This window comes from Carcharodon carcharias, chromosome 15 (genome assembly GCF_017639515.1).
Source record: "Carcharodon carcharias isolate sCarCar2 chromosome 15, sCarCar2.pri, whole genome shotgun sequence".
Taxonomy (NCBI): domain Eukaryota; kingdom Metazoa; phylum Chordata; class Chondrichthyes; order Lamniformes; family Lamnidae; genus Carcharodon; species Carcharodon carcharias.
The window spans coordinates 22978482-23006119 of record NC_054481.1 but is presented as its reverse complement, the minus strand read 5'-3'; the positions used below and the strand labels follow the sequence as shown (position 1 = coordinate 23006119).

Genomic DNA, 27638 nt, shown 5'->3' with positions numbered 1-27638 from the left:
ATATTTTTTATACTGTGGTCATTATAGGTTTGAACCCATAAGCCCCGGTGTTTGAGAGGTGATTGTGCTGCCCACCGAGCTCTGGCTGGCGCCTTAAATCATTAAGAAATTTATTTTAAATTTGAACGGACATGTAGATTGGTTGCAAGTCCTCAAGGCATGTTTGTTTCGATACTGCCGTATAGAACAGCAATGCAACATTGGCTAGTTTAAAAATCATTCTGAATAACTTTGTTTCTTTGAAGAGCAGCTTTGAAATTTTTGCGATTGTTTTCTTTTTGCAGGTCGGACGGCCTGTGTTGGTGAGACCCTGGCTAAGATGGAACTGTTCCTGTTCTTTACTGCTCTGATACAAAAGTTTAAGTTTCAAGTTCCACCGAATGTCATTGAATTGGGGCTCGAGTCTGGTGTGGGATTGACTTCATCCCCCAAGTACCCCTATGTGTGTGCTGCCCGTCGCTGATGTAAACATGATTTCATGATTTACCCAATTTTCCTTCTCTTCCTTAATCACTTCTAGAAATGTGTGTGCGCGTGTTTTTTTTTAAACACAGTGGCTGTTATGTTTGTCATTCTGCTGAGTCCTGCTAGTGAGATTTACACACCGTTCACAATACACTTTGTCCTGAATGGCCTCCTTCTGCACTGTAAAGATTCTTTGATTCTGTAATGCACAAAGAGGCGGGCATGTTCAGTAAAGTGAGAGATACACCAGGAGTTGTGAATTTCCGGAATGTGCTGGATGACTTATCCTGCCACCACCACCCCTCCCCCCCTACCCCCCCATTTGCATCACACGAACAACATTTGACCGTTAGTTATGTTATGCTGGATTTGCTGATTAATTGCCCATTGACCACCGTGAAGAAAGTATCTGTTCAAACTTCAACTGGAGGGATTCATCTAAGGACCAGGGCGTTTGACATTGAATTGGGGTGGGTGGGATTCGGTATTATTAAAGGTGTTTTTGCTAATTATGAGTGATGGATGAGTGCCAATTTTGGTGACATCATTACCCTCTCGTTTATAAACATAATTACGGTTTCACTACACCGATCAATAAGGATCAATCAGTCCCACCCTCCACCCATATGCCCCTTTGTTTAATACACAATAGTGTGCAGTTATTTCGCTGTTCGCGGAGAAAAGATCACTCTTCCATGTGAATGTTAAGGTGAATGGATGTGTTCCTGGAGACTTCATCATGTGAGCTCTCTCCTCCAACTCGCCCGCCCCCATGCCACTGCCATTGGTTGCCCAACATGTCCATTCTCCCAGAGCCCTGCCAATTAGTGGAATTCAGCCTCTTTTGCCTTTTATCCCCATCACCTACACTTTTATATCTGATTAATTATTCAAAGAATGATTCAAAATTCAAATTTTTGATGCTCCTATGATTTTTCTCTGGGTTGGGCTTAGCAATGTCCTGGACATGAATCTTGAATCCATGGACACTCCAGAGTGATCACAGAGTAGAATAATTTCAGCAAGGAAGGTGTCCATTCAGCCCATTGAATTCATGCTGGCTTTATGCAGATTAATCCAATCAGCCCCATTCTATCGCTCTATCCACGTAGCCCTGCACGTTTACTTCCCTCAAGTGCTCATCCAGTTTCCTTCTGAAATCATTGATTGTTTCTGCACCCACCATCCTTGTAGGCAGCAAGTTCCAGGTGATTACCACTCACTGGGTACAAACGTTCTTCTTCATCCTGCATCACTTACCTAAAACCTTAAATATGTGCCCTGCCTAGTCCTTGTATCGTTGACTAATGGGAACAGTTTTTCCTTCTCCATCTTATCTAAACTTGTCATGTACATTTCAATCTCTGTTCAGTTTCCTTGCTCCAATGAGAATAAATACAGCTTCTTCAAACTAACCTTGTTGCTAAAATCTATCCTCCCTGGAACCATTCTGGTAAATCACCTCTCCACCATCGTAAGAACCTTCACATCCTTCCTAAAGTGTGGTGACCAGAACTGGATGCAATAAATACCCTAGTTGTAGCCTAAACTGAGCTGAAAATGGTTCCCTGTTTTTGTACTCAATCCCTCTATTTATGAAGCCCAAGATTCTGTGTGCTTTCCTAACTACTCTCTCAATATGTCCTCCTGTCTTCAAAGATCCATGCACAGGAATGCCAGGTCTCCCTGGCTCTGGACACTTAATAGAGCCATTAAATTTATATCGTCTCCCTCTATCCCTTGTACCAAAGTGAACACCTCAGGATTCTGTGTATTAAATCTCATAAGGATCTACATTATTGATGCAATAGGAATCCAATTATTAATCAAATGGGCTTTCTACAAAAAGAATCAACACCTACCTTTTTACAGGTTTTTTGCAGCAGCAATCATGTCTCAGAGAGCAGTTGGTTGGGCCGCGCCCACAAATAAAATCATGAAGGTTTGAAGATGCCTCTCAGCTGTCAGTCCGAGCTCCATGACAGTCATTGTTGCCTCAGAGCTCCTGACCCCAAAATCTCATCTCACGATCCCACTGGGGGCTTGCGATCTACAAGTTAAGATGCACTGATGCAAGGGTCTTTATGTGTGGAGGGTAAATTTTCATTTTGAAGTCCTCTCAGCAGCCATTTGGAAAATGCAATCTTACAGTCCAGTTTTAAAATATGCTCAAGAGGAGGAACAAAAAATTCTCAAAAATGTCTGTCTTTTGGATATGACATCAAAGCAAGACCCAATCTGCCTGCTTGGGTGGATGTAAAAGAACCTAGGCTCAATTTTGAAGAAAAAGAGGGCAGTTCTCCTTGGTGTCATGGCCAATATTTATCTCCTAATTAAAATCACAAAAACATTATCCAATCATTATCACATTGCTGTTTATGGAATCTTACTGTGTACAAATTGGCTGCCGTGTTTTTGACACTATAACAGTAGCTACACTTCAAGAGTACTTCATTGGCTGTAAGACACTTTGAGATGTCTGATGGTCATGAAAAGGCTATATAAATGCAAGTCCTCTCTTAAAGCTTTTTAATCAAGTTTGCAAGAAACCCCCACAAATGTAAGTCTAGAGGAGGCTTTTCCAATAGCTTTTTAAACTGAAACATTTAGCGGAGACTCAGACAGCCCAAACAGATCTAAACAGAAGAGGCCCTTCAGCCCATTGAGTCTGCAGCGACACATGAGAAACACTTGACCTATCTACCTAATCCCATTTACCAGCATGGCCCATTGCCTTGAACGTTATGATGTGCCAAGTGCTCACCCAGGTACTTTTTAAAGGATGTGAGGCAACCTGCCTCCACCACCCTCCCAGACAGTGCACTCCACACTGTCACCTCCCTCTGAGTAAAAAAACTTTCAATGCTTCCTTGTCTAATTACTCCTTCCAAAGTGTGTCACCTCACACTTTTCAGCATTAAATCCATCTGCCACTTATCTGTCCATTTGACCATCCCGGCTATATCTTCCTGTAGACCAAGACGCTCAAGCTCACTGTTAACCATCCAGCCAATCTTTGTGTCATCCGCAAACGTATTAATCCTACCCCCACATAGTCATCTATGTTGTTTATATAAATGACAAATAATAGGGGACGCAGCACAGATCCCTGTGGTACGCCACTGGACACTGGCTTCCAGTTACTAAAGCATCCTTCTGTCATCACCCTCTGTCTCCTACAACTAAGCCAATTTTGAATCCACTTTACAGAATATACTTATAGAATATTTTGGGATTTTCCCTACTTTTACCAGCCAGAGCTTTCTCATATCCCCTCTTGGCTCTCCTAATTGCTTTCTCAAGCTCCACCCTGCACTCTCTGTACTCCACTAATGCCTCCGCTGATTTGCTCCCCTTGTACCTCCTAAAAGCCTTTCTTGGCCTTCGCATCGTATCCTCGTATCTCTGGTCATCCATGTTTCTCTGGGCTTGTTACTCCTTCCTATCACCCTAAATGGAACCTGCTGTGCCTGTACCCTCCCCATTTCCAATTTGAACACCCCCCACTGCTCCTCTGTAGATTTCCAAACAAGTAGCTGTTCCCAGTCTACTTTGGCCAGATTCTGCCTTATTTTACTAAAATCAACTCTCCCGCAATCCATAACATTTTTTTGCAACTTATCTATTTCTTTGTCCATAACAAGCTTAAATTGTACCATGTTATGGTCGCTATCACTAAAAATTCTCCCCCACCACCACCTCAGCCAACTGTCTGGCTTCATTCCCCAGAATTAGGTCCAGCACTGCGCCATTCCTTGCTGGACCCTCTACATATTGACCTAAAAAGTTCTTCTGTACATTCCATCCAAGCCCTTAACATAATGTCAATCCCAATTAATGTTGGGAAAGTTGAAATTACCTAATATAATTACCCTATTGTTACACCGCTGCAAATTGTGAGCATACTTGCTCCTCAATTTCCGGCAGACTATCTGGGGGTCTATAATCCTTGAAGCTATCTAACCTTGTGAAAATAAACATTGGGAAATTGACCACAGAGATCAGAGAACCTGAGCTGTCAATCAAGCAATGTTTTCACTGGCACACAGCTGTTTCAGCAAAAGTATTGGATATCTGGGCTCTCAATCAAGCATGAGAGTTCATTGGTTTATGCTCTGTAGAGTGGGTCAATGGGCATGGAAGTGTCATAGCTTGGCATTGGGCGCATGAGTGGCCATAGCAGAAAAGTGGAAGGTCATAGCTTGGCATGGGGGCACAAGGGGCGATGGAATGGGTGGGAGGCAGAGCTTGACATGGGGGGAGGGCATGAAACTTTTCACCTTCTGAAACTTTTGAAAGGTCCTTTCATGCAGGTTAGGATTCATGACTCCTCTGAAGGGCAGTGAACCACAACTCTTTAACATCTGGCCTGACTCCATGAAAATTGAGGAGGAGCAGGGCATGCCTGTCTCCGCATGGACCAGCCAGGTTGGGAGGCCAGGTCCAGGCTTTTGACAGGGATTCGCCTGCACCCTTAAAAGGTCACTCCCAACAATCAGACAGCCTGGGAATAGGGTTTGGAGTCCTGGAATCGGGACATGCACACCATTTTTAAAGAGTATCTAAGTAATACCAAAAATCCAGGCCAAAGTGCTTGAGAAAGGGAGATATGCAAGTTACTCCTAAACTGATTGCAAGCACTTAAGTATCATGTGGAAAAGTACCATTTAGAACCACCAAGCCTGGGTCTAGTTGTTTCTGAAATTGGAACTAATAAAATAAATTGATATAAGTTGCTATTCCAAATACCCAAAGGGAAATTTAGCTTATGTTTAAGGGGTTGATCAAATTTTAATGCTTTATTTTTAAATAAAGCTAATGGGAAAACAGTCTAGCTGCTTTCTGGGTATCAAAAAAAGAGAGAGTTTGTTTTGGAAAGAAATAATTTGAACACTAATAAAACCTCTCAGACCAGCAACACTGCTATTTGAATTTGGGATCATTTAGAAATGCAAAAAAAATGAAAAGCAGGCACAATTTAGCAGGTTACTTTTCAGAAAATAAAATGTCATCTAAAATAAAGAACAAAAGAAACAAAATCTGTTAATAACTGGGACCAACATGGGGATAGTTGATTCCTGTTTTAAAGATAATATGAGACTATTGTATTGGACAGTAAAGTTTCTCCAGGATTCATGAATGAGATAGGATGGTGTCTATTGTACATATAAAATTATATGAGGAAGAGATTGGGGGGTAGGAGATCTAATTAGGAAAAAAGACACATCATCAAATAAGAATTGGAATAACTCAAGTTGCATGTAGTTCAATGGAATATATCAATCTGGTAATGACACAGATTGTAGTAATATGAAAGTGTAGATGAGATCAGTAAGTTCATAGCTTTCTCTTGGAAATGTCTGTGTCCTTGCCTATGGACCTTTTAAGCGAGCAGATTTTGATAGTCTGGCCACTAACCGAGATATCAAGACCGTGCATGGAGAGATGAACAAAGATCTTCAGACAGGCACCCCCAACCCCTTGACCTCTTGAGAAGATTATCTGAAGGTCAAGGTGGAAATCTGTGACATGATATTAGGATACTGGTGAGAGTGTGCAGTTGTGGTTTCTTATATGTGAAGTAACCAAATGCAGGTGTGCATGGTGAAGCTGCATTAAAGAATGGGTTCCAGACATGCTCAGCTCCTTGACAAATAGCACGATCAAGAATGGTTATGTCATCTGTAGAGTAACAAAACATTTTGAAGTGACACATAAAGCATAGAGAAACTGACTTTAAGACAACCAAGATGGCCATGTTCAGAGGGAGTAAAGGTGAGAAGAATTTTGTGCTGGGACAATTGAAGGTTAGGGAAAAATACTTAATAAAAAATATCCACAAAATTGGATACAGGTGAAGGGAGGGCTGGGGTATCTTTTCAGTCTATGCATAATCTGTTGCTTTAATTGCATGCATTTATATGATAATAGTCAAGAAATTAACTCCACTTCCACAAAAGGATAAGAATATCATTGAGTAAGGTGATCTACAGATGGGGAAATGCCAATCCAAATCGATAGTAATCAGGTCATTATAGTGGCTTTACTATGCTATCTGTGGCATGTAATCAGGAAATTAGGGAAATTAGTTTGTAGCTTAGGAATATCTAGGTTGGCTCAAAATCAGTTGTGAGGCGTCAATAAGGATAGTTCCTTCTCAAACAGAAGAATTGAAAGAAATTGTACTTTTCATAATATTATAGAATTCTTATGGAATTAATACGCATAGCATGAAGCCACCTGGCAGAGAAATTATTTAATTACATTGGAGAGACCAAACGTAAACTGGGCAACCGCTTTGCAGAACACCTGTGGTCTGTCCGCAAGAATGACCCAAACCTCCCTGTCGCTTGCCATTTTAACACTCCACCCTGCTCTCTTGCCCACATGTCTGTCCTTGGCTTGCTGCATTGTTCCAGTGAAGCCCAACGCAAACTGGAGGAACAACACCTCATCTTCCGACTAGGCACTTTACAGCTTTCCGGACTGAATATTGAATTCAACAACTTTAGGTCGTGAGCTCCCTCCCCCATCCCCATCCCCTTTCTGTTTCCCCCTTCCTTTTTTTTTTCCAATAAATTATATAGATTTTTCTTTTCCCACCTATTTCCATTATTTTTAAATATCTTAAAATCTTTTATGCTCTCCCCACCCCCACTAGAGCTATACCTTGAGTGCCCTACCATCCATTCTTAATTAGCACATTCGTTTAGATAATATCACCAACTTTATCACCTATGTGTTCTTTTGTTCTATTGTTGTTGACATCTTTTGATGATCTGCTTCTATCACTGCTTGTTTCTCCCTACAACCACACCCCCCCTCCACTTCTCTCTCTCTCTCTCTCTCTCTCTGCCCCCCCCGCGCACCCCCCCCCCCCCACCCCCCACACGCCTTAAACCAGCTTACATTTCAACTCTTTCTTGGACTCGAACTCAAGTTCTGACGAAGGGTCATGAGGACTCGAAATGTCAACTCTTTTCTTCTCCGCCGATGCTGCCAGACCTGCTGAGTTTTTCCAGCTAATTCTGTTTTTGTTTGAGAAATTATTTCTCTTCTCTTTCTGGAAAAACACAGACAATACATAAAAATTTGAGGTCTCCTGGTTACGGTTTCTGTGTTGACATTTCTAAGTCAATACAACAGTATTTTGCACTCTCCTATCTATACAAATGTCTAGTAAAGGCTAACAAATGCCCCCTAGCATGAAGGTAAACTAAATGGTGATCTTGGGTTTTGAATTGATGGACAAGAGATGGTGACACCTTGGATAGGCTACCTGTCCTGCGGTCATTAGCCAGAGCTATTTGAACAAGCGATTGACATAGGGTAAACACAAGCCCTAGAAATCCTCCTCCTCCTTCAGGTACCATGCCCTAAGAAGGTATTGGCTACCATGGACTTCCTTGGATTGGTCAATGATTGTGCTTGACAAAGAACTACAGTGGTTTGCTGTTGCCTTCTGCATGAATGGAGGGATGTGACTATTGTGGGGTGTGCGTAAAAAGCTACTGACAAGTTTAAATATTGGTTAAATGTTCAAGATGATGGCCAAGAAGTGAGGTCCATGGGCTGGTAGGATGCAATAAAATAATATAAAGTAAGAAAGCATAGAGCAAGTTCTAATAGTACTGGGAAAGAGTCTCCAACTGTCCGAGAAAGAGATCTTAACAGTGGTTGTCCTGAAGGACATCAAAGTGCAAGTAGAGGCTATGGCTTGAAAGAGGGCTACAGAACATTCTTTAGATGGGGCAAGAAGTAGAAGTCCTCATGATCATGAAGATTTGGCAGCCGCCAATAAACTAGAGGGTAAACTAACAAGAGAGGCAAAACTAAAGGGAGAATTATATCGTTGGATGGAATTTGGAGTTTATTCTGAAATATCTGTTAGGGACACCAGCCTTGTCATGTGCATGAACGGTCACTCGACCTGAAACATTAACTCTGTTCCTCTCCTCAGATGCTGCCTGGCCTGAATTTTCCCAGCATTTTTTGTTTTTATTTCAGATTTCCAGCATCTGCAGTATTTTGCTTTTGTTTTCTCACACAGGAAAATGGCTGCTGGAGCCTAATCACTTCAGCTCCAGGACATGCTGTAGGAATTCCTCAGGGTAGTGTCTGAGGCCCAAGCACTTCAGTGGCTCCATTAATGACCTTCCCTCCAACATAAAGTCAGAAGTGGGAATGCTGATTGATAATTGCATAGTGTTTAGTTCCATTTGAAACTCCCCAGATAACACACGCAGCAAGATTTCAACAACACTTAAGCTTCGGCTATAGTAGCACTTTTACCACACAAGTACCAGGTAATGACCATCTTTAACAAGATTAAGTGTAACCACCTTCCCCATGACATACAATGGCATTACCATCATTGACTCCCTCACAATCAACATCCTGGAGGTTATCTTTTACTATTAACTGGGACAGCCATATAAATATGATGTTTACAAGAGCAGTTAAAAGTCTTTGTGTCCTGTAACAAGTGACTCACCTCCTGACTGCCCAAAGCCTATTCACATCTACAAGGCACAAGACAGGGATGTGATGAAATACTCTACACTTGCCAGGATGAGTGCAACTCCAATAACACTCAAGAAGCTTGACACCACTTGATTGACATCCTGCCCACCACCTTAAACAATCAATCCCTCTACCTCCAGTGCACAGTGGCAGCAATCTGTACAAGGTGTACCACAGTAATTTGCTATGACTTCTTCCACAGCATTTTCCAAACCAGTGACCTCTACCACTAGAAGTTTCAGACGAATGGACCCTTGTAGAAGCCTGCACATGACATTAATGTGGGGACCTTGGGCGACAGCATTGTCCACACACTCTTGACAGGCTCCTCCATAAGAGCTAAATTCTGAAAGATGTCCGGTCGCGGTAAAACCGGAGGCAAAGGGCGCGCCAAGGCCAAGACTCGCTCCTCCAGAGCCGGGCTCCAGAGACGTATCCACCGGCTGCTGCGCAAGGGCCACTATGCCGAGCGGGTCGGGGCCGGAGACCCCGTCGACCTGGCCGCCCTCCTCGAGTACCTGACGGACGAGATCCTCGAGCTGGCCGGCAACGCGGCCCGGGACAACAAGAAGACCCGCATCATCCCTCGCCACCGGCAGCTCGCCTTCCTCAACGACGAGGAGCTGGGTGGGGTCACCATAGCCCAGGATGGGGTCCTGCCCAACATTCAGGCTGTGCTGCTGCCCAAGAAAACCGGGCAGCCCGGCAAGGGTTACGCCTGAAGGGGAGACACCGGGAACAGATCAAATCCACCAACCACACTCTTGACAGGTTGGCGATCAGAATTTGGTGACGTGTGGAGCCACGCTAACCTGAACCACCTTGCCGCCACATCCTATTTCCAATTTATGTAGTCCCAAGCATAGAGGAGGGAAACTAATGGTTTACCTCTAGCCAACCTATTGATTTTTTGTGTAGTTGGCACTTTATCGCTGTTTGGGAGCTGTCTGTTGTGTAAGGGACTGTTACACTGCTGGTCGCTCGGGCCCCGAGGAGGGACTAAGTTTTTACTTCCTGCTCTTTCTGTTAAATGTAAACAGGCTTCACCACCCGCCACCTACCACATGACAAGGTTTCAACAAGGGAAAGTATAGTTAGGCAGAGAAAGACAACTTCAAAGCTCACAAAGGTCGAAGTTATTTTAAGACAGTTTGGAGTTCATTCAGCAAGTTGCTGAGATCTAACAAACTGCAACAACTCCTGTCGCCAGTTTACAGTGCAGGATGTCGATTGTAAGTGTTTTCCCTTTGGATACCGTCACCCTGGTTTTGTTTGGGTTTCTGACCATTATCCTCCTCGTGTATTTTAACACCGGGTCTAAATCTCATGGAATCGTCAACTTTCCTCCGGGTCCCGCTCCTCTCCCAGTGATTGGCAACCTGCACATGTTGGATCTGAAGAAGCTGCACAAATCTTTGATGGAGGTAAGAGGGAACCAGATTCTTACAGTAAACGGGAAACCTGTTTGTTACCTCTGTTTAGCGCCTCGAGAAGTTCACTTCTGCCCCAAAGGCGCTACATGAATGCAAATTGTTGACACACTGATAACCAACCAGAGAGTAGCTGGTTTCTCCCCAGAGGCAATGCTGGTAAATTGTCATCATGTTGGGCAGGGAAAGAAACTGGTTGTAGTGTTGTTCCCTGTATTCCTACACCTCTCCACCACTTTGGCTGTTTGCCAAGTGGACATAAGTGTATAACACCGAAGGAACAGTAGCATTTCCAGTGCAATTGAGGTAGCGGCTTAGTTGAGGTGTCAGTGTCTTTACTGCCAACCATGATCAACGAGATATCAATTGAAAGATGATATGAAGACCACCCCAACCACGCCCCTTAAAGAGACACTAATAATAAAACATAAAAGTTGAAAGGAAACTTTAACTAGAATGTCTTGGGAGCGGGTGATGATACGCTTCTGTCCTGATGGTGTCCACGAGTTCCAGAAGCCTCAAAGTGGGCATTATGTATACCATCACCAGGGGCACTCTGGTGCTGCACAGCCCTATGACATGGAGCACCATCTTCTCTATCAGCCTCACTGGATGTAGGCATGCTATTTCGTACAACTTGTAGAGCAAGAGAGAGAGGGCAAAAAGTCACTGAGGGTGTTGCATTGTGTTTGGGTGATGTGTCTGCCATAGTTGAATAGCTGAAGGTACGTGGCGGCTGCAAGCGGTGGGTTTGAGCTGGCATGTTTGTGAAGTGTGGGAGGGTGAGGTGGAGTTTATGTGAATGTTAGTCATAAGTCCTGAGAGCTAATGAGAAAATGCACTGTACCGCATTGAGCAGTGTGAGAGGTGTGGTGAACAGGAGAAGTTATATGAAAATACATTCACTAACCTTAGCCACACAGAGGAGGCCATTAAATTCTTCCAGCACTGAAGCCAGGTTCTCAGGGTCTGACTCCAGGCATTGACCTCTCTTGCTACCTACACCTATACCCTTTGGAGGATTTGCATCCTTCCCCTATCCCTCCATGGCAACATGGCCTCTCTCCTCTATTCAGTAGATGACTAATGCTTCCAGCAGTATATTAGTAAAGCTGGCAGGTATTGCTCAGCCCTGGTGTTTCATTTCTTTTCTACAGAATTGCAACAATAGCAGCCTCCTGTGATTCAGTGCAGCGTCCTGCTAAGAGGGAGAGATTGCCTGTAAGCGCAAGAGTCTAGTTGCAACATGTGCTAGCCTCATACAGTCTTCAGAAAGATTCAAAAGCCTTTGAGTGAAGAAATTTCTCCTTCTCTCGGTCCTGAATGGCTGACCACTTATTCTGAGACTGCTGCCCTGTGTTCTTGATTTTGCAGCCAGGGGAAACATTTTCTCATCAGCTACCCTGTTGAACACCGTAAGATTTTGTATATGATTAACGTGGATCACCTCTCATTCTTTGAAACTCCAGGACATATCTGATTAGTTTAATCAATCCCATAAAACCACCCCCTCTCCCAGGAATCACACCCCACACTTAGAAATGGGAGCAGGTGAATTTTTAGCCCTAAAAGTGCTATTGGAAGGAAATGCAGAGATAGTTTGACATTTAAATTCTTTTCTTAAACATACTTCCAGACCTACCTGTGACAGAAAACCAATCAATTTGTGATGCATCCTTCTGACCTGGGACTAGTTAATAATCTCAGGAGTTTACAGACAACAACTATCACTTGGCCACACAGAGGACTGTATTAGTGACTTGAAAGGATAAGCAGGTGAGAAGCACAGCACAATAATAGACCAGATCCCATGTAATCTATGGAAACATCCATAGATCCTATTGGTAGGAAATGCAGAGATAGTTTGACATTTAAATTCTTTTCTTAAACATACTACCAGACCTACCTGTGACAGAAAACCAATCAATTTGTAATGGGTAGTTCTGACCCGGGACTAGTTAATAACCTCAGGAGTTTACAGACAACAACTACCACTTGACCACAGAGAGGACTGAATTAGTGACTTTAAAGGATAAGCAGGTGAGAAGCACAGCACAATAATAGACCAGATCCCATATAATCTATGGAAACATCACAAGTGATGTAGTAATCATCACCAAATATTTTGACTGAAATAAATATTGAATTGTTCTGACATATTTTGATATCTGATAGCTTGATTGTATAGATGTATATTATTGAGAGAAGCAACACACAACGTGCTGTGTAAAAATTTGACTTCATTGGTCATGCAAATCTGTTCCTTTTGTTCTAGCTATCTGAGAAGTACGGCACAGTTTTCAGCATCAAGCTAGGACCCAGAAATGTGGTGGTGCTGACCGGCTATGAGGCAGTGAAGGATGCACTTGTCAACCATGCAGAGGAATTCAGTGAAAGAGCACATATCCCAATATTTGAGACGACTATAAAGGGATACGGTAATTCTCACTTTTAACTTCATTATTGTAAAATCCATAAGTTAAATTCTAGTTGCATTCTGTCCTGGTTCAGATAATTAATAATTTTCAGAGTTTAGCCAAAGTTGATTTTTCTAAAGAATTTTGAAAGATAAAAATGACCCTCTGAATAAAATTGATATTCGCACTATTTCAAAGAAGAGCAAGGGAGTTATCGCTAGTGTTCTGGTCAATATTTATCCTTCAGTCAACATCACTAAAGTACAGATTATCTGGCCTTTGTCATATTATTTGTGGAAGCTTGCTGTGCGAAGATGGGCTACCACCCTTTCCATGTTACAGTGGTGACTGGATCTCAAAAGCACCCTATTGACTGTAAAGCATTTGGGACATACAGAGGCTGTAAAAGACCCTATAGAAATGCAAACCTTCCTCAGTCCACTGCTTTCTGTTTCCCTCACCAGCCATTCCATGGATTCTTGGAGGAAGGTTGTCAATTAATGCTGAGTATTACAAGAGCCACAGTGATTACTTCTTTCTAATGTGTTGAATTGTAGGTATTATTTTTGGTCATGGGGAGTCATGGAAGCAAATGCGAAGGTTCACCTTAACCACGTTACGAGATTTTGGAATGGGCAAAAAAACCATTGAAGACAAAATAATTGAGGAAACTGATTTTCTGATAAAAATGATTGATTCATATAAAGGTGAGTTTGTGTGAGTAAGTGAACAGAAATATCAGTGTTTCTTTTCTCTGCGTGCTTGTAATTATTTATAAATGCAGATAAGCATTAAAAAAATCACAGCAATCAATATTACAGAAAGAGGACCTTTGGTCTATTGTGACCCTGCTAGCCTTCTGCTAGAACATTCCAAAGTAATCCCACTTATTGCTGGGTGCCCATAGCACTGTCCCTTCCTCTGATGTGAATCAAGGGTTTTTCCCACTACTGATGTGACCAACTGATTTTTTTAGTTTCTAATTTATCCGACTCTCAATTCCTGTCCTCCATTCTAGCCAGAGTCTTTGCTACCTCCTCTCTACCTTCCTTTAACAGCCTAGGGAACAAGCTCAGTGTCTTACCAGATGAGAATTACAATTGTGATTTGCTATAAAGGATCAGCGCTAAATTGTCTGTGATTTTTCCATTTTTTGCAGGCCAAGCCTTTAATCCAACCATCAAACTGAACGCTGCTGTGGCCAACATAATTTGCTCTATAGTTTTGGGGGATAGATTTGATTATGAGGATAAAACGTTTATCAGTTTAGTAAAGAGAGTGAATGAAAACATTCAACTCACTGGTTCGACTATGGTCCAGGTAAATCTAATTTTGCATTAGCGACAGAACTACATTCCAGAAAAGAACTTTTGGAACTAACAGTAGTTGGAATGAAGTCTCGGGGAGTCTGTGGTGTAAAATATTAATGAAGTTTCTTTTTTTTATGTGGCTGGTTAATTTAGGGAAGAACATTAGTCACAATTTTGAGTTACATCCTATTTAATCATCTAATTTAATATGGAGGGTAAAAAAACTCAGCATTTTCCAGACAAAAATTCTCTTAAGCTACTTGCTGCAGAAATGCACCTTAATAACTTAACAGGAGGTTATTCTGTCAGCTGTGTTTGAGAATCTTTGGATTATGGAACCAGGACAGGAAAGTAGTTTTTGTGATAGCGATCAGCCAGGTTATAATTTAATGGGAGATCTGGCAGAAGGGATTGAATGGCCTGCTGTTCCTGTGTTGCTATTTTAAAAAATGGAATGTTGCAAATCTGAACTCATAAGCAGCATGTTGGAAAAGATCTACTCAAGAGACATGTCAACGTTTTGTTCTAGAGCTGTTTGATAGGATGATCACTAATAAATGCACAATTTGGACACTTTAATGTGGCAGCTGCATAATATTTAATATTCCACTGGAGTGCTGTTTTTGGCAGCAGTAGAGTGCTTCAGTTCGGGTTTGGTGACTGAGGGAGTTTAAGGGTTAAATTCCATCTAAAGCCTAGTCTTTCTAGTTTAGCAATTAACTAACAGTTGCTGTTCGGGCTGGAAAAAAGTGAGTTTTAATCCAGCCTTAAAGCAGGGCTCATTCAGGTTCTGCTTGCAGCTGCAACTAGTTAACTAGATAACTGGCGTAATCAGGTTTTCCAAGGCTAGGTTCAGTGACTATAAATGTAGGCTATCTCATAGTGCTGACTTTGTCTGCACTGGAGTGCTGTTTTTGGCTGCATTAGGGTGCTTCAGTTGGAGTTTGGTGACTGAGGGAGTTCGGAGAGGAAGAGCTTATTTTCTTTTTCTACCTTTCCTCAAAGGAGAGTGGTGGCCTTGGTAAGTATGATTTGGTGATTAAAGTATAAAAGTAAAATATTTTCAAACAAGTTGCCATACTTGAATTCAACTGTAGTGCCAGGAATAAGGGAAATCTAGGGCGAATATAATAAAGTAATGTAAATAATCCAAAGTAGAATAAAGTTAACATAAGGGAAGTAGAGTTGAGACATGGCAGGGCAGCTCAGTCGAGTTGAATGCGTGTCCTGTAATATGTGCAAAGTCATGGATGCTATCAGTGCCCTAGATGACCACATGTGCAGGAAGTGCTGCCAGCTGCTGGAACTTGAGCTCTGGGTTTCAGAGCTCAAGCAGAGGCTGGAGTCTCTGAGGCACATCCAGGACGCCGAGAGTAAGGTGGATAGCATGTTCAGAGAGGTGGTCACACCGCAACTTAAGGGCCTGATGACAGAGAGGGAATAGGTGACCACCAGGCAGTCCAAGAGAAGTAGGCAGGTAACGCAGGAGTCCCCTGGGATCCCACTTACAAATTGGTTTTCCATTTTGCAAGCTGTTGAGGAAGCTGCTTCTTCAGATGAGCGCAGTCAGAGCCAGGTTTGTGGCATCACATATGTCTCAGCTTTATGGAAGGGGAGGAAAAATAAAGAAGATCAATATTGATAAGGGATTCATCAGTTAGGGAAACAGACAGATGTTCCTGTGGCCGTAGACGTGACTCGAGGATGGTTTATTGCCTCCCTGGTGCCAGGGGCAAGGATTTCACAGAATGGCTGCAGGACATTCTTTCGGGGGTGGGTTAAGGCACGCCCAGTGTGACGCGCAGCCGGAAACGCTCAGCGCTCCCTGTGTGGGCGAGGGGAGAAGGGCGAGTCAGGGCCTGCGCACTTCCACGCATGTGTGCAAAAGAGCACAGAAATCTCCCTAAGGCACGGAGCGGCCTCAAGGAGTTCAATTTCATTGTGAAAACCTGAAAATAAGATTTGAAAAAATTTATTCAGACATGTCCCCTCATGTGACAATGTTTATGGATTTTATTAAAAATTTTTCATTTAATTTATAAAACCTTCATGAAACCTCATCCCGCCCGTGGATGAGGTTCCATGAAAAATGCGAAGGCCGCCTGTGCTCTTTGCCTGCCCCCCAACCTTAAGATTGGACAGGCAACCCTGAGAATCAATTTAATGAGTTAATTAATGGCCTTAACAGGCCTTTGACAGTTCTGTCAGCGAGCTGCCGACTCCACTGAGGGCCCGCTGAACTGAGGAGCAAAAATGATGCATGGTGACATCGGGACACACGCCCGTTGTCTCCGCGCGTCATATTATATGTTGGTGAGCGGACCTGCGCCCACACGCTGACCAGAAGGTTCAGCCCATGATGATGGCGATACGCGAGACCTGGCTCAAAGAAGGGCAGAACTGGGTGTTAAATATTTCTGGGTCCAAGGTGTTCAGAAAAGATAGGAAAGGATGAAAATGAGGTGGGGTGTCGGTATTGGTTAAGGAGAGCATTGCAGCACTGGAGAAAGAGGATGTCCCAGAGAGTTCAAGGACAGAATCAATTTAGCTAGAAATAAGGAACAAAAAATGTTGCAATTACATTGCTCGGTGTAGTCTATAGACCGCCAACTAATGAGAAGGACGTAGAAGAACAAATCTGCAGGGAAATTAGAGAGAGATGCCAGCATTATAGAGTAGTTGTAATGGGGAAACTTAATTACCCGAATGTAAACTGGGACAGTGGTATTGTAAAGGGCTGAGAGGGGTAAAAGTTCCTACGTTGTGTTCAGGAAAGTTTTCTACAGCAGCATGTGTCCAATCCAACAAGATGGATGCACTGTTGAGCCTGGTTCTTGGAAATGAGGTGGGCCAAGTAGCTCAAGTGTCAGTGCAGAATCATTTAGGATCGTTGTATTGTATGTTTTAGGATGATGATAGAAAAGGATGACAGGCAATCCAGAGTAAAAATAATTAGCTGGGCGAGAGCCTACTTTGGTGAGGCAAGAACGGAGCTGGGCCAGATGGGCTGGAATGAAAGATTGGCGGGAAAAGCTGTAGCTGAACAATGGGCTACCTTCAAAAAAGAATTGGTTTGGGCACAGTGAAAGAAAATTCCATCAAAAGGGAAAGGTAGGGAAACAAACCCAGAGCTCCTTGGATAAAAAGGGGAATAGAAATTAGGATAAAGAAGAAAAAGTGTGCTTATGACAGGTGTCAAGTAGAAAATACAATTGAGAACCAAGAGGAATACAGAAGGTTGTGAGGGTAGGTGAAAAAGCATATTAGGGAAGCAAAGATGGATTATGAGAAAAGACTGGCAGCCAACATAAAGTCTTCTATAGGCATATAAATAGTAAAAGGAGGACTAGGGCCGATTTGGGACCTAAAAGGGAATTTACACATTGATGAAGGGGCCATGGCTGAGGTATTAATTGAATACTTTGCATCCGTCTTTACCAAGGAGGTAGATGCAATCCAGGCTATGCTGCCAGATGAGGAAACTCTGTCACTAGAAGAGTTCAAAATTTCTAAGGAGGAAGTGTGGAATAGACTGTCGGTACTTAAAGTTGACAAGGCACCGGGGTGAGATGAGATGCATCCAAGTATATTGAAGGGAGCAAGAGTAGAAATTGCAGGGGCACTGGCAATAATCTTTCAGTCTTCCGTAGATTCAGGGGTGATGCCAGAGGACTGGAAAATTGCAAATATTATGATAAAAGTAAAAAACTGCAGATGCTGGAAATCCAAAACAAAAACAAAAATAAAAATACCTGGAAAAACTCCACAGGTCTGACAGCATCTGTGGAGAGGAACACAGTTAACGTTTCGAGTCTGAATGACTCTTCAACAAAACTAAGGAACAGTACAAGAGGTGAAATATAAGCTGGTTTAAGGGGGGGATGGGACATGTAGAGCTGGATAGAGGGCCAGTAATATGTGGAGATAGCCAAAAGATGTCATAGACAAAAGGACAAAGAGGTGTTGATGATGGTGATATTAGTTAAGAAATATACTAATAGGTGACACTAAGCGTAGAAAGCAGGACGAGCAAGGCACAGATAGCCCTAGTGGGGATGGGATGGGGGGAAGGGATCGAAATAGTCTAAAAGGTAGAGATAAAACAATGGATGGAAATACATTTAAAAATAAAGGAAATAATTGGGAAAAGAAAAATCTATATAAATTATTGGAAAAAAGGGGGATCGCAATGGAGGTAAGGATGGAGGAGAGAGTTCATGATCTAAAATTGTTGATCTCAATATTCAGTCCGGAAGGCTGTAAAGTGCCTAGTTCGAAGGTGAGGTGCTGTTCCTCCAGTTTGTGTTGAGCTTCACTGGAACAATGCAGCAGGCCAAGGATGGACGGGCAGGAGAGCAGGTTGGAGTGTTGAAATGGCAAGCGACAGGAAGATCTGGGTCATGCTTGCAGACAGACCAAAGGTTTTCCGCAAAGCGGTCACCCAGTCTGCGTTAGGTCTCTCCAATGTAGAGGAAACCGCATTGGGAGCAAGGAATGCTGTAGACTAAATTGAGGGAAGTGCAAGTGAAATGCTGCTTCACTTGAACGGAGTGTTTGGGCCCTTGGACGGTGAGGAGAGGGGAAGTAAAGGGGCAGGTGTTGCACCTTCTGCGGTTGCATGAGAAGGTGACATGGGAGGGGGTTGAGGTGTAGGGGGTGATGGAGGAGTGGACCAAGGTGTCCCAGAGGGAACGAACCCTGCAGAATTCCGCAGTAAGGGGTGAAGGGAAGATGTGTTTGGTGGTGGCATCATGCTGGAGTTGGCAGAAATGGCGGAGGAATTCCGCAGGGATCGTTCCCTCTGGGACACCTTGGTCCAGTCCTCCATCGCCCCCTACACCTCAACCCCCTCCCACTGCACCTTCTCATGCAAGCGCAGAAGGTGCAACACCTGCCCATTTACTTCCCCTCTCCTCACCGTCCAAGGACCCAAACACTCCTTTCAAGTGAAGCAGCGTTTCACTTGCACTTCCCTCAACTTAGTCTACTGCATTCACTGCTCCCAATGCGGTTTCCTCTGCATTGGAGAGACCAAACGCAGACTGGGTGACCACTTTGCGGAACACCTTTGGTCTGTCCGCAAGCATGACCCAGACCTCCCTGTTGCTTGCCATTTCAACACTCCACCCTGCTCTCCTGCCCATCCATCCTTGGCCTGCTGCAATATTCCAGTGAAGCTCAACGCAAACTGGAGGAAGAGCACCTCATCTTCAAATAGGCACTTTACAGCCTTCCGGACTGAATATTGAGATCAACAATTTTAGATCATGAACTCTCTCCTCCATCGCCACCTCCTTTCCAATCCCCCTTTTTTCCAATAATTTATATAGATTTTTCTTTTCCCAATTATTTCCATTATTTTTAAATGTATTTCCATCTATTGTTTTATCTCTACCTTTTAGCCTATTTCAATGCCTTCCCTCCACCCCATCCCCACTAGGACTATCTGTGCCTTGCTCGTCCTGCTTTCTACGCTTAACGTCACCTACTCGCACATTTCTTAGCAAATATCACTACCATCAACACCTCTTTGTCCTTTTATCTATGACATCTTTTGGCTATCTCCACCTATCACTGGCCCTCTATCCAGCTCTACTTGTCCCACCCCGCCTTAAACCACCTTATATTTCACCTCTCTTCTATTTTTCCTTAGTTGTGTTGAGCACACGCACTCGAAACATTAACTGTGTTCCTCTCCGCAGATGCTGTCAGTCCTGCTGAGTTTTTCCAGCTATTTTTATTTTTGTTTTTGTATTGCAAATATTATCCCTTGTTCAAAAAAAGATTGTAAAGATAAGCCCAGCAATTACAGACCAGTCACTTTAGCTTCAGTGGTGGGCAAGTTTCTAGAAACAATTATTCTGGATAGAATTAGTAGCCACATGCAAAAATATGGGTTGATAAAGAAGACCCAGCATGGATTTCTAAAGGGGAAATAGTTTAACTAACTTGCTGGAGCTTTATGAAGAAGTAACAGAAAAGGTTGATGAGGGTAATGCTGTTGATGTGGTGTACATGGACTTTCAAAAGGCTTTTGATAAAATGTCACACAACAGACTTGGGAGAAAAAGTTATTGCTCATGGAATAAAATGTGCGGTAGTAACATGGATACAAAATTGTTTGAAAAATAGGAAGCCGAGAGATGGTCAATGGATAATTTTCTGGCTGGAGGAAGATTTGTAGCGGAGTTCCCCAGGGGTCGGTACTGGGACCCTTGCTTTTCCTGGTCTATGTTAATGATCTAGATCTTGATGTGCAGGGGACAATTTGAATGTCTACAGATAATTCAAAGTTTGGGAGTGTTCTAAAGTGCAAGGAGGATAGTGTAGAACTTCAAAAGGACACAGACAAGTTGGTGGAGTGGGCAGATAGGTGGCAGATGAAGTTCAATGTGGAGAAGAGTGAGGTGATGCATTTTGGTAGCAAGAACATGGACAGAAAACACTAAATAAGGGGTGAAATTTTGAAGGGTTTGCAGGAGCAGAAAGACCAGAGTGCATATATGCATAGATCATTGAAGGATTATGGAGGACTGGTGAAGAGAGCAGTTAATAAAGCATTAATAAGCCTTTTCTGTTACCTCTTCAATAAGCTCCAGCAAGCTAGTTAATCAATTTCCTCTTTAGAAATCCATGCTGGTTCTTCTTTATCCTCCCATATGTTTCCATGTGGCTACTAATTCTATCCAGAATAATTGTTTCTAGAATATTGCCCACCACTGAAGTTAAGCTGACTGGTCTGTAATTGCTGGGCTTATCTTTACAATCCTAGGCTTTATTAACAGGGTTATAGAGTACAAGAGCAGGGAGGTTATGCTGAATTTATATAAGACAATTGTTGGACCTCAGCTGGAGTATTGTGTACAGTTCTGGGTGCCACATTATAGGAACACATTGGAGAGAATGCAGAAGAGGTTTCCAAGAATGGTTCCAGGGATGAGAAACTTCAGCAATGAGGATAGATTGGAGAGGTTGGACTATTCCCCCTTGGAGAGAAGAAGGCTAAGATGAGACTTGATAGAAATGCTCAAAATCATGAGGGGCCTGGACAGAGTAGATAGGGAGAAGCTGTTCCCGTTCGTCAAAGGATCAATAACAAGAGGGCACAGATTTAAAGTGATTTGCAAAAGAAGCAAATGTGATGTGAGAAAAAACTTTTCCACACAGCGAGTGGTTGGGGTCTGGAATTTACTGCCTGTCATTAGAAGATTATTTAAATAGAAACAATGTGCAGGGGTATGGGGAAAAGTCAGGGCAATGGCACTATGTCATAATGCTCATTTGGAGAGCCACCACAGACAGGATGAGACAAATGACCTCCTTCTGTGCTGTTAAAATTCTGTGATTCAGTGATTTATTTATTGCAGTTTTCTAATTACAGAATACTGACGTGAGGAGATTATTGGTTTTCTTTGAGATTAACATATATATCATCACCTTATTTCTATTTCATAGATGTACAATGCATTTCCCTTCTTGAGATTCCTTCCTGGATATCTCTCTCAATTATTCTCCAACTTCGAGCAGAATATTGCTTTCTTCAAGAACGTCTTCAAGGAAAACTATCGGGAACCGAATGCAAATGACCTGAGGAGTTTTACTGAGGCGTTCATGTTGAGACAACAGCAGGTAGAAACTCCATTCCCCTCTTAAGACGTACTGTAGATTTTCTATAGGCTATGTTTGGTTTTTTTTGGTGGGAGAAAAGGCAACTTCGTTCAACTGGCATGACATGATGGGCTGAATGGCCACCTGTGGTGTAAATGTATGATTCCATGTAAATGTTTTGAACAGAGTCACACTTTTAAAAAGAAAGAGCTGTCATTTGCATTGTGCCTTTCAGAACCCCAGAATGTCCCAAAGCACATTATAGCCAATTAAATGCTTTTGAAGTACAGTCATTGTTTGTGATGTGGATTCAACCAACGTCACTAAAAGGGATTACCTAGTCATTACTACATTGCAAGTTGTGGGTATTTGCCCTGCTCAAAGTGACTGCCTGTTTCCTACATTATAACAGTGACTGCACTCAGAAAACACTTTATTAGCTGTAAAATGCTTTGGGACATCCTAAGGGCACAAAAGGCAATGGAAGTGCACCAGGGAGAACTCCCCTTCTTTTCCTTGTAATGCATCCACCTGGGAGAACAGACTGGACCTCGTTTTAACATCTTATCTGAAAGTCACACCTCTGACAGTGCAGCATACCCTCAGTACCACACTGGAGTAATCCCACTGCTGCCTCTTATTCCTGGCCCCTTTTCTGTGCTGCATTCCCCTGTAATCAATATTTCAGGTTAATTATGTATCACATGACGTATTCTACAGATTCCAATCCCAATTCTGAGTTCTTGTGGTGTTAATTCTTGTAGGAATCGGACAATCCCAATTCATACTTCCATGAAAACAACTTAACATACACCACAACCAACCTGTTTGTTGCAGGGATGGAGACCACCTCGACCACAATTCGTTGGGGAATGCTCCTGATGATGAAATATCCAGAGATTCAGAGTAAGTAGCAGTTGGATTGATTCCTCTCTGGAGCTGATCTTGTTGTATCATTTTGTATGCTTCATATTCCTGGATTACCCTGGGTGTGATTTTGAACTTGCCTGAATAAAGCTATAACTGTATTTCCAATCATTTTAAAAATGTAAAAGCAAAATACTGTGGATGCTGGAAATCTGAAACAAAAATAGCTGGAAAAACTCAGCAGGTCTGACAGCATCTGCGGAGAGGAACACAGTTATTGTTTCGAGTCCGAATGATGAAGAGTCGAAACATTAACTGTGTTCCTCTCCGGAGATGCTGTCAGACCTGCTGAGATTTTCCAGCCATTTTTATTTTAAAAATGTGCTTGGTTTGCAGGAAAAGTTCACGAGGAAATTATCAGTGTTGTTGGATCAGAACGATCTCCCAGAGCTGAAGATCGGAAAAATTTGGCATACACTGATGCAGTGATCCACGAAATCCAGAGGTTTGGTGACATTTTGCCATTGAACATCACACATGAAACCACAGTGGACTTAAACTTCAAAGGATTCTTCATTCCAAAGGTACCCTAGGGGAAGTATGGCCACAACTGGGGCCTGATATTCTGACATTTAATGGGGGTCGGGAAATGAGTGGGGTAGGGGAGGAAGTGAGCTCTCAAGGTTGTATCTAATTGCATTGTGCACCATTAGGGAATAAGCGGATAGCTCTCATAACTTCTATGTACCAACTTATCCATAAACCTTTAATGTGGCGATGTCTGGGGTGTTTTATTATTAAAGTCGCATGTTGTTGTTAAGTTGGTAATGGAGAAAGAGCAGAGTGGGAATAACTGAACAACTCTTTCAAAGACAAAAACAGAATTACCTGGAAAAACTCAGCAGGTCTGGCAGCATCGGCGGAGAAGAAAAGAGTTGACGTTTCGAGTCCTCATGACCCTTCGACAGAACTTGAGTTCGAGTCCAACAAAGAGTTGAAATATAAGCTGGTTTAAGGTGTGTGTGTGTGTGGGGGGGGGGGGGGGGGGGTGGCGGAGAGATATATTTCAACTTAAACCAGCTTATATTTCAACTCTTTCTTGGACTCGAACTCAAGTTCTGTCGAAGGGTCACGAGGACTCGAAACGTCAACTCTTTTCTTCTCCGCCGATGCTGCCAGACCTGCTGAGTTTTTCCAGGTAATTCTGTTTTTGTTTTGGATTTCCAGCATCCGCAGTTTTTTTGTTTTTAACTCTTTCAAAGAGTTGCACAGGAATGATGGACTGAAAGGCTCTTTCTGTGTGAATAGTTTTGGTAATTCCTTTTGAATATAACAATGAAATCATATTGAAATGATATTTGAATATTTTAGGGAACACACGTGATTCCATTGCTGTCCTCTGTGCTGTACGATAAAACCCAATGGGAAAAACCAAATGAGTTCAACCCGTCTCACTTTCTGGATGCTGAGGGCAAGTTTGTGAAGAGAGATGCCTTCATGCCTTTCTCTGCAGGTAGCACAGCTTATTAGTTTTTGGATTATATATTGGTGGAATTTTCCCTCCCTTGTTGGGGAAAATAAAATGGAAATGTAGCATTAAGGAAATTGTATTTCTATTATCTTTTAGGAGTTTGGGGTGGTTGTGGGACTGCAAAGGAATGGGCTACTGTCAGAGCCTGACCCATATATCTGTGCACATATTTTTTAAGAGGGTGTGGGCAATTCGGAGCTGGAATCTGTGCTAATTTGCCTTTTTCCTAAGACTGCCAAAAGCTGAGACCAGCTAATGAAACACAGACTGGGAATTAATGGAACTTCGATTGATTAAAAATACACCTTCACAATTTCAGGATATCATAAAATGCATCACACCAATGTCTTTGAATCTTAGTCAACATTGAAATGTAGGGAAACACTGCAGACCGTCCAAGATGAATGCAGGTCTCAGTCGGGATTTAGTGCCAAATGTTGAGGTGCAGGAGCTCCAAGGAAATATGTTGGCCATATCAATTCTACGTCAACTATTACATTGTTTTCAAATGTATTAATCATTTGAGTCCCTAAACGTCAGTAAAACTAAGCTTTTTAAGTGAAAAATATTAGTGCCGATAGTCATTCTATTTCAAACCATGTAGTATTTTGAATCATTAGACATTAGCATAGCTAGAATTTCATTATGCAACAGTTTAATGGTTTAATGCAAGCCTATTAAAACAATGAATTACAGAATGCTTTACTTACTTCTGACTGGGGGATGGTATGTAGAGGGGAACTAATTTTCCTGATTTATATTAATAACCTAGACCTGGGTGTACAGGGCACAATTTCAACATTTGAAAACAATGCAAGACTTGGAAGTATTGTGAATGGTGAGGAGGACAGTGATAGACATCAAGAGGACACGGGGGAGCTGTACAGGAGGGTTACTGCTGTGTTGCTGCTGCCGCTCATTGACTCAGACATTCGGCAGCAGCTGCATGAGGGTCGGGACCCTGGGCCCGGCCTTCTCTCCACCACCTATTAATCTCCCCAGGCTCCGGATTCACAGCCACACCGCGAGCTCTAGACATTCAAGTCAACTCTTAACACCAGGGCCTCGAGGCTAAACTTGCCCTTGTGCCCCACATAATAACGCAGGTAGAAACCATTCCACATGGTCCCCGCACCGGCAGCCTCTGCGTCACAAATCACGCAGCCCCACGTGGTTGCGAGAGGATATTCGTGCAGTTTTGATTGTTGCCACCAATAAGCCCTGCATGTGTTACTCCTGGAAACAAGTAGCTTCAATTTTGGAGGCAGTGAGGATTAAAATCAATACCAATCTTACAGACTGAAAATCCAGCTAGACAATTTAATTGGGTGGATTCCACTGAGATTAGTGGAAAGAAAAAAGTCAAGTGGGGCGTGTGATGTATGGCCAATCAGCAAAGGGGAGTTTAATATCCAGCCTTTAACTAGGAGGTACCGGAGATAAAATAGGAGGTATTGGAAGTGGGGTAAGGCTGGAGCCGGAGATACAGAAAATTACAATGACTTCTTCTAGCTACTAATCTTCAGGGGCTGCTGGACATGTTCTGTTGGTAGCAGGAAAAAGGTGGTGTTCCATTTTCTGGCATCTAAATTGGGTGAAGCAAGGATATGTTGGTCATTAGCACCATATTTGCCTCCTAAAGGCGTGGAGGGTAGCTACCGTACCATATACGTGCAATACGTTAATGATGCATTCTCTCATGTCGGCTTTTATGCAAATATTCACTATTAATGACAATCTGGTGTTTTTTGACCTCAGTGGTTGACCAGCAGATGTGTGATCAGTCCGTCATTGGCAAACTTTAACTCTTACTAAAACAAAAACAGAATTACCTGGAAAAACTCAGCAGGTCTGGCAGCATCGGCGGAGAAGAAAAGAGTTGACGTTTCGAGTCCTCATGACCCTTCTCTTTTCTTCTCCGCCGATGCTGCCAGACCTGCTGAGTTTTTCCAGGTAATTCTGTTTTTGTTTTGGATTTCCAGCATCCGCAGTTTTTTTGTTTTTAACTCTTACTATGCTGGCAGAGATCCCACCACTGGCAGATGATCAGCCTCTGAAGAGATTGAAGAAGATCTTGTATTCATTAGATTCCTATTACACAGATAGTGTATTGAACTGTGTGAAACCAAAACTACCAACTGTCCAATTATGCCTATAGATTGTGACATTAACACTTCTTGCAGCGAACATACTGCTTCTAACATTTTTTATACTGTGGTCATTATAGGCTTGAACCCACAAGCCCCGGTGTTTGAGAGGTGATTGTGCTGCCCACTGAGCTCTGGCTGGCGCCTTAAATCATTAAGAAATTTATTTTAAATTTGAACAGACATGTAGACTGGTTGCAAGTCCTCAAGGCATGTTTGTTTCGATACTGCCGTATAGAACAGCAATGCAACATTGTCTAGTTTAAAAATCATTCTGAATAACTTTGTTTCTTTGAAGAGCAGCTTTGAAATTTTTGCAATTGTTTTCTTTTTGCAGGTCGGAGGGCCTGTGTTGGTGAGACCCTGGCTAAGATGGAACTGTTCCTGTTCTTTACTGCTCTGATACAAAAATTTAATTTTCAAGTTCCACCGAATGTCAGTGAATTGGGGCTCGAGTCTGGTGTGGGATTTACTTCATTCCCCAAGTACCCCTATGTGTGTGCTGTCCGTCGCTGATGTAAACATGATTTCATGATTTACCTGATTTTCCTTTTATTCCTTAATCACATCTAGAACACACTGGCTGTTATGTTTGTCATTGTGCTGAGTCCTGCTAGAGAGGTTTATACACCGTTCACAATACACTTTGTTCTGAATGGCCTCCTTCTGCACTGTAAAGATTCTTTGATTCTGTAACGCACAAAGAGGCCGGAATGTTCATTAAAGTGAGAGATACACCAGGAGTTGTGAATTTCCAGAATTTTTTGGATGGCTTATCCTGCCACCCATTTCACCCCCACCTCCCCCCCACCCCTCCTTCCACATTTGCATCACACGAAGAACATCTGACCATTGGTTATGTTATGCTGGATTTGCTGATTAATTGCCCATTGACCACAGTGAAGAAAGTATCTGTTCAAACTTAAATTGGAGGGATTCATCTAGGGAGCAGGGCAGTGAATTGGGGTGGGTGGGGATCTGTGTTATTAAAGGTGTTTTTGCTAATTATGAGTGATGGATGAGTGCCAATTTTGGTGAAATTATTACCCTCTCCTTTATAAACATTAATTACGGTTTTACCACACCGACCATGAAGGATAAATCCGTCCCAACCTCGACACATATGCCCCTTTGACTAAAACACAATAGTGTGCAGTTATTTGGCTGTTCGAAGAAAAAAGATTAATCTTCCATGTGAATATTTAGATGAATGGATGTATTCCGGGAGACTTCATCATGTGACCTCTCTCCTTCAACTAACCCGCCCCCATGCCACTGCCATTGGTTGCCCAACATGTCCATTCTCACTGAGCCCTGCCAATTAGTGGACTCCAGCCTCT

At 42.7% G+C, this 27638-nt stretch overlaps 2 protein-coding genes across 2 annotated transcripts in view; both read left to right on the top strand.

The window, feature by feature from the left end:
• LOC121288346 overlaps positions 1 to 27041 on the top strand; it is a 44811-nt gene extending 17770 nt beyond the window's left edge. The window contains 11 exon segments of the mRNA XM_041206900.1: positions 285 to 451; positions 9342 to 9693; positions 10171 to 10412; positions 12694 to 12856; positions 13393 to 13542; positions 13995 to 14155; positions 21601 to 21774; positions 22518 to 22659; positions 23017 to 23204; positions 23992 to 24133; positions 26636 to 27041. Of these exon segments, the coding sequence (XP_041062834.1) occupies positions 285 to 451; positions 9342 to 9693; positions 10171 to 10412; positions 12694 to 12856; positions 13393 to 13542; positions 13995 to 14155; positions 21601 to 21774; positions 22518 to 22659; positions 23017 to 23204; positions 23992 to 24133; positions 26636 to 26814 (2060 nt within the window). The 3' untranslated portion in view covers positions 26815 to 27041.
• LOC121287863 (histone H2AX-like) lies at positions 9286 to 10205 on the top strand. The gene has a single exon (XM_041205848.1). The coding sequence runs from the start codon at positions 9342 to 9344 to the stop codon at positions 9708 to 9710; it is 369 nt and encodes a 122-aa protein (XP_041061782.1). The 5' UTR covers positions 9286 to 9341; the 3' UTR covers positions 9711 to 10205.
• Positions 27042 to 27638: the final 597 nt, after the last annotated feature.

Bases quoted from the DNA above. Each gene is read 5' to 3' on its own strand.
- LOC121287863 (XM_041205848.1), top strand. From the start codon at position 9,342: ATGTCCGGTCGCGGTAAAACCGGAGGCAAAGGGCGCGCCAAGGCCAAG.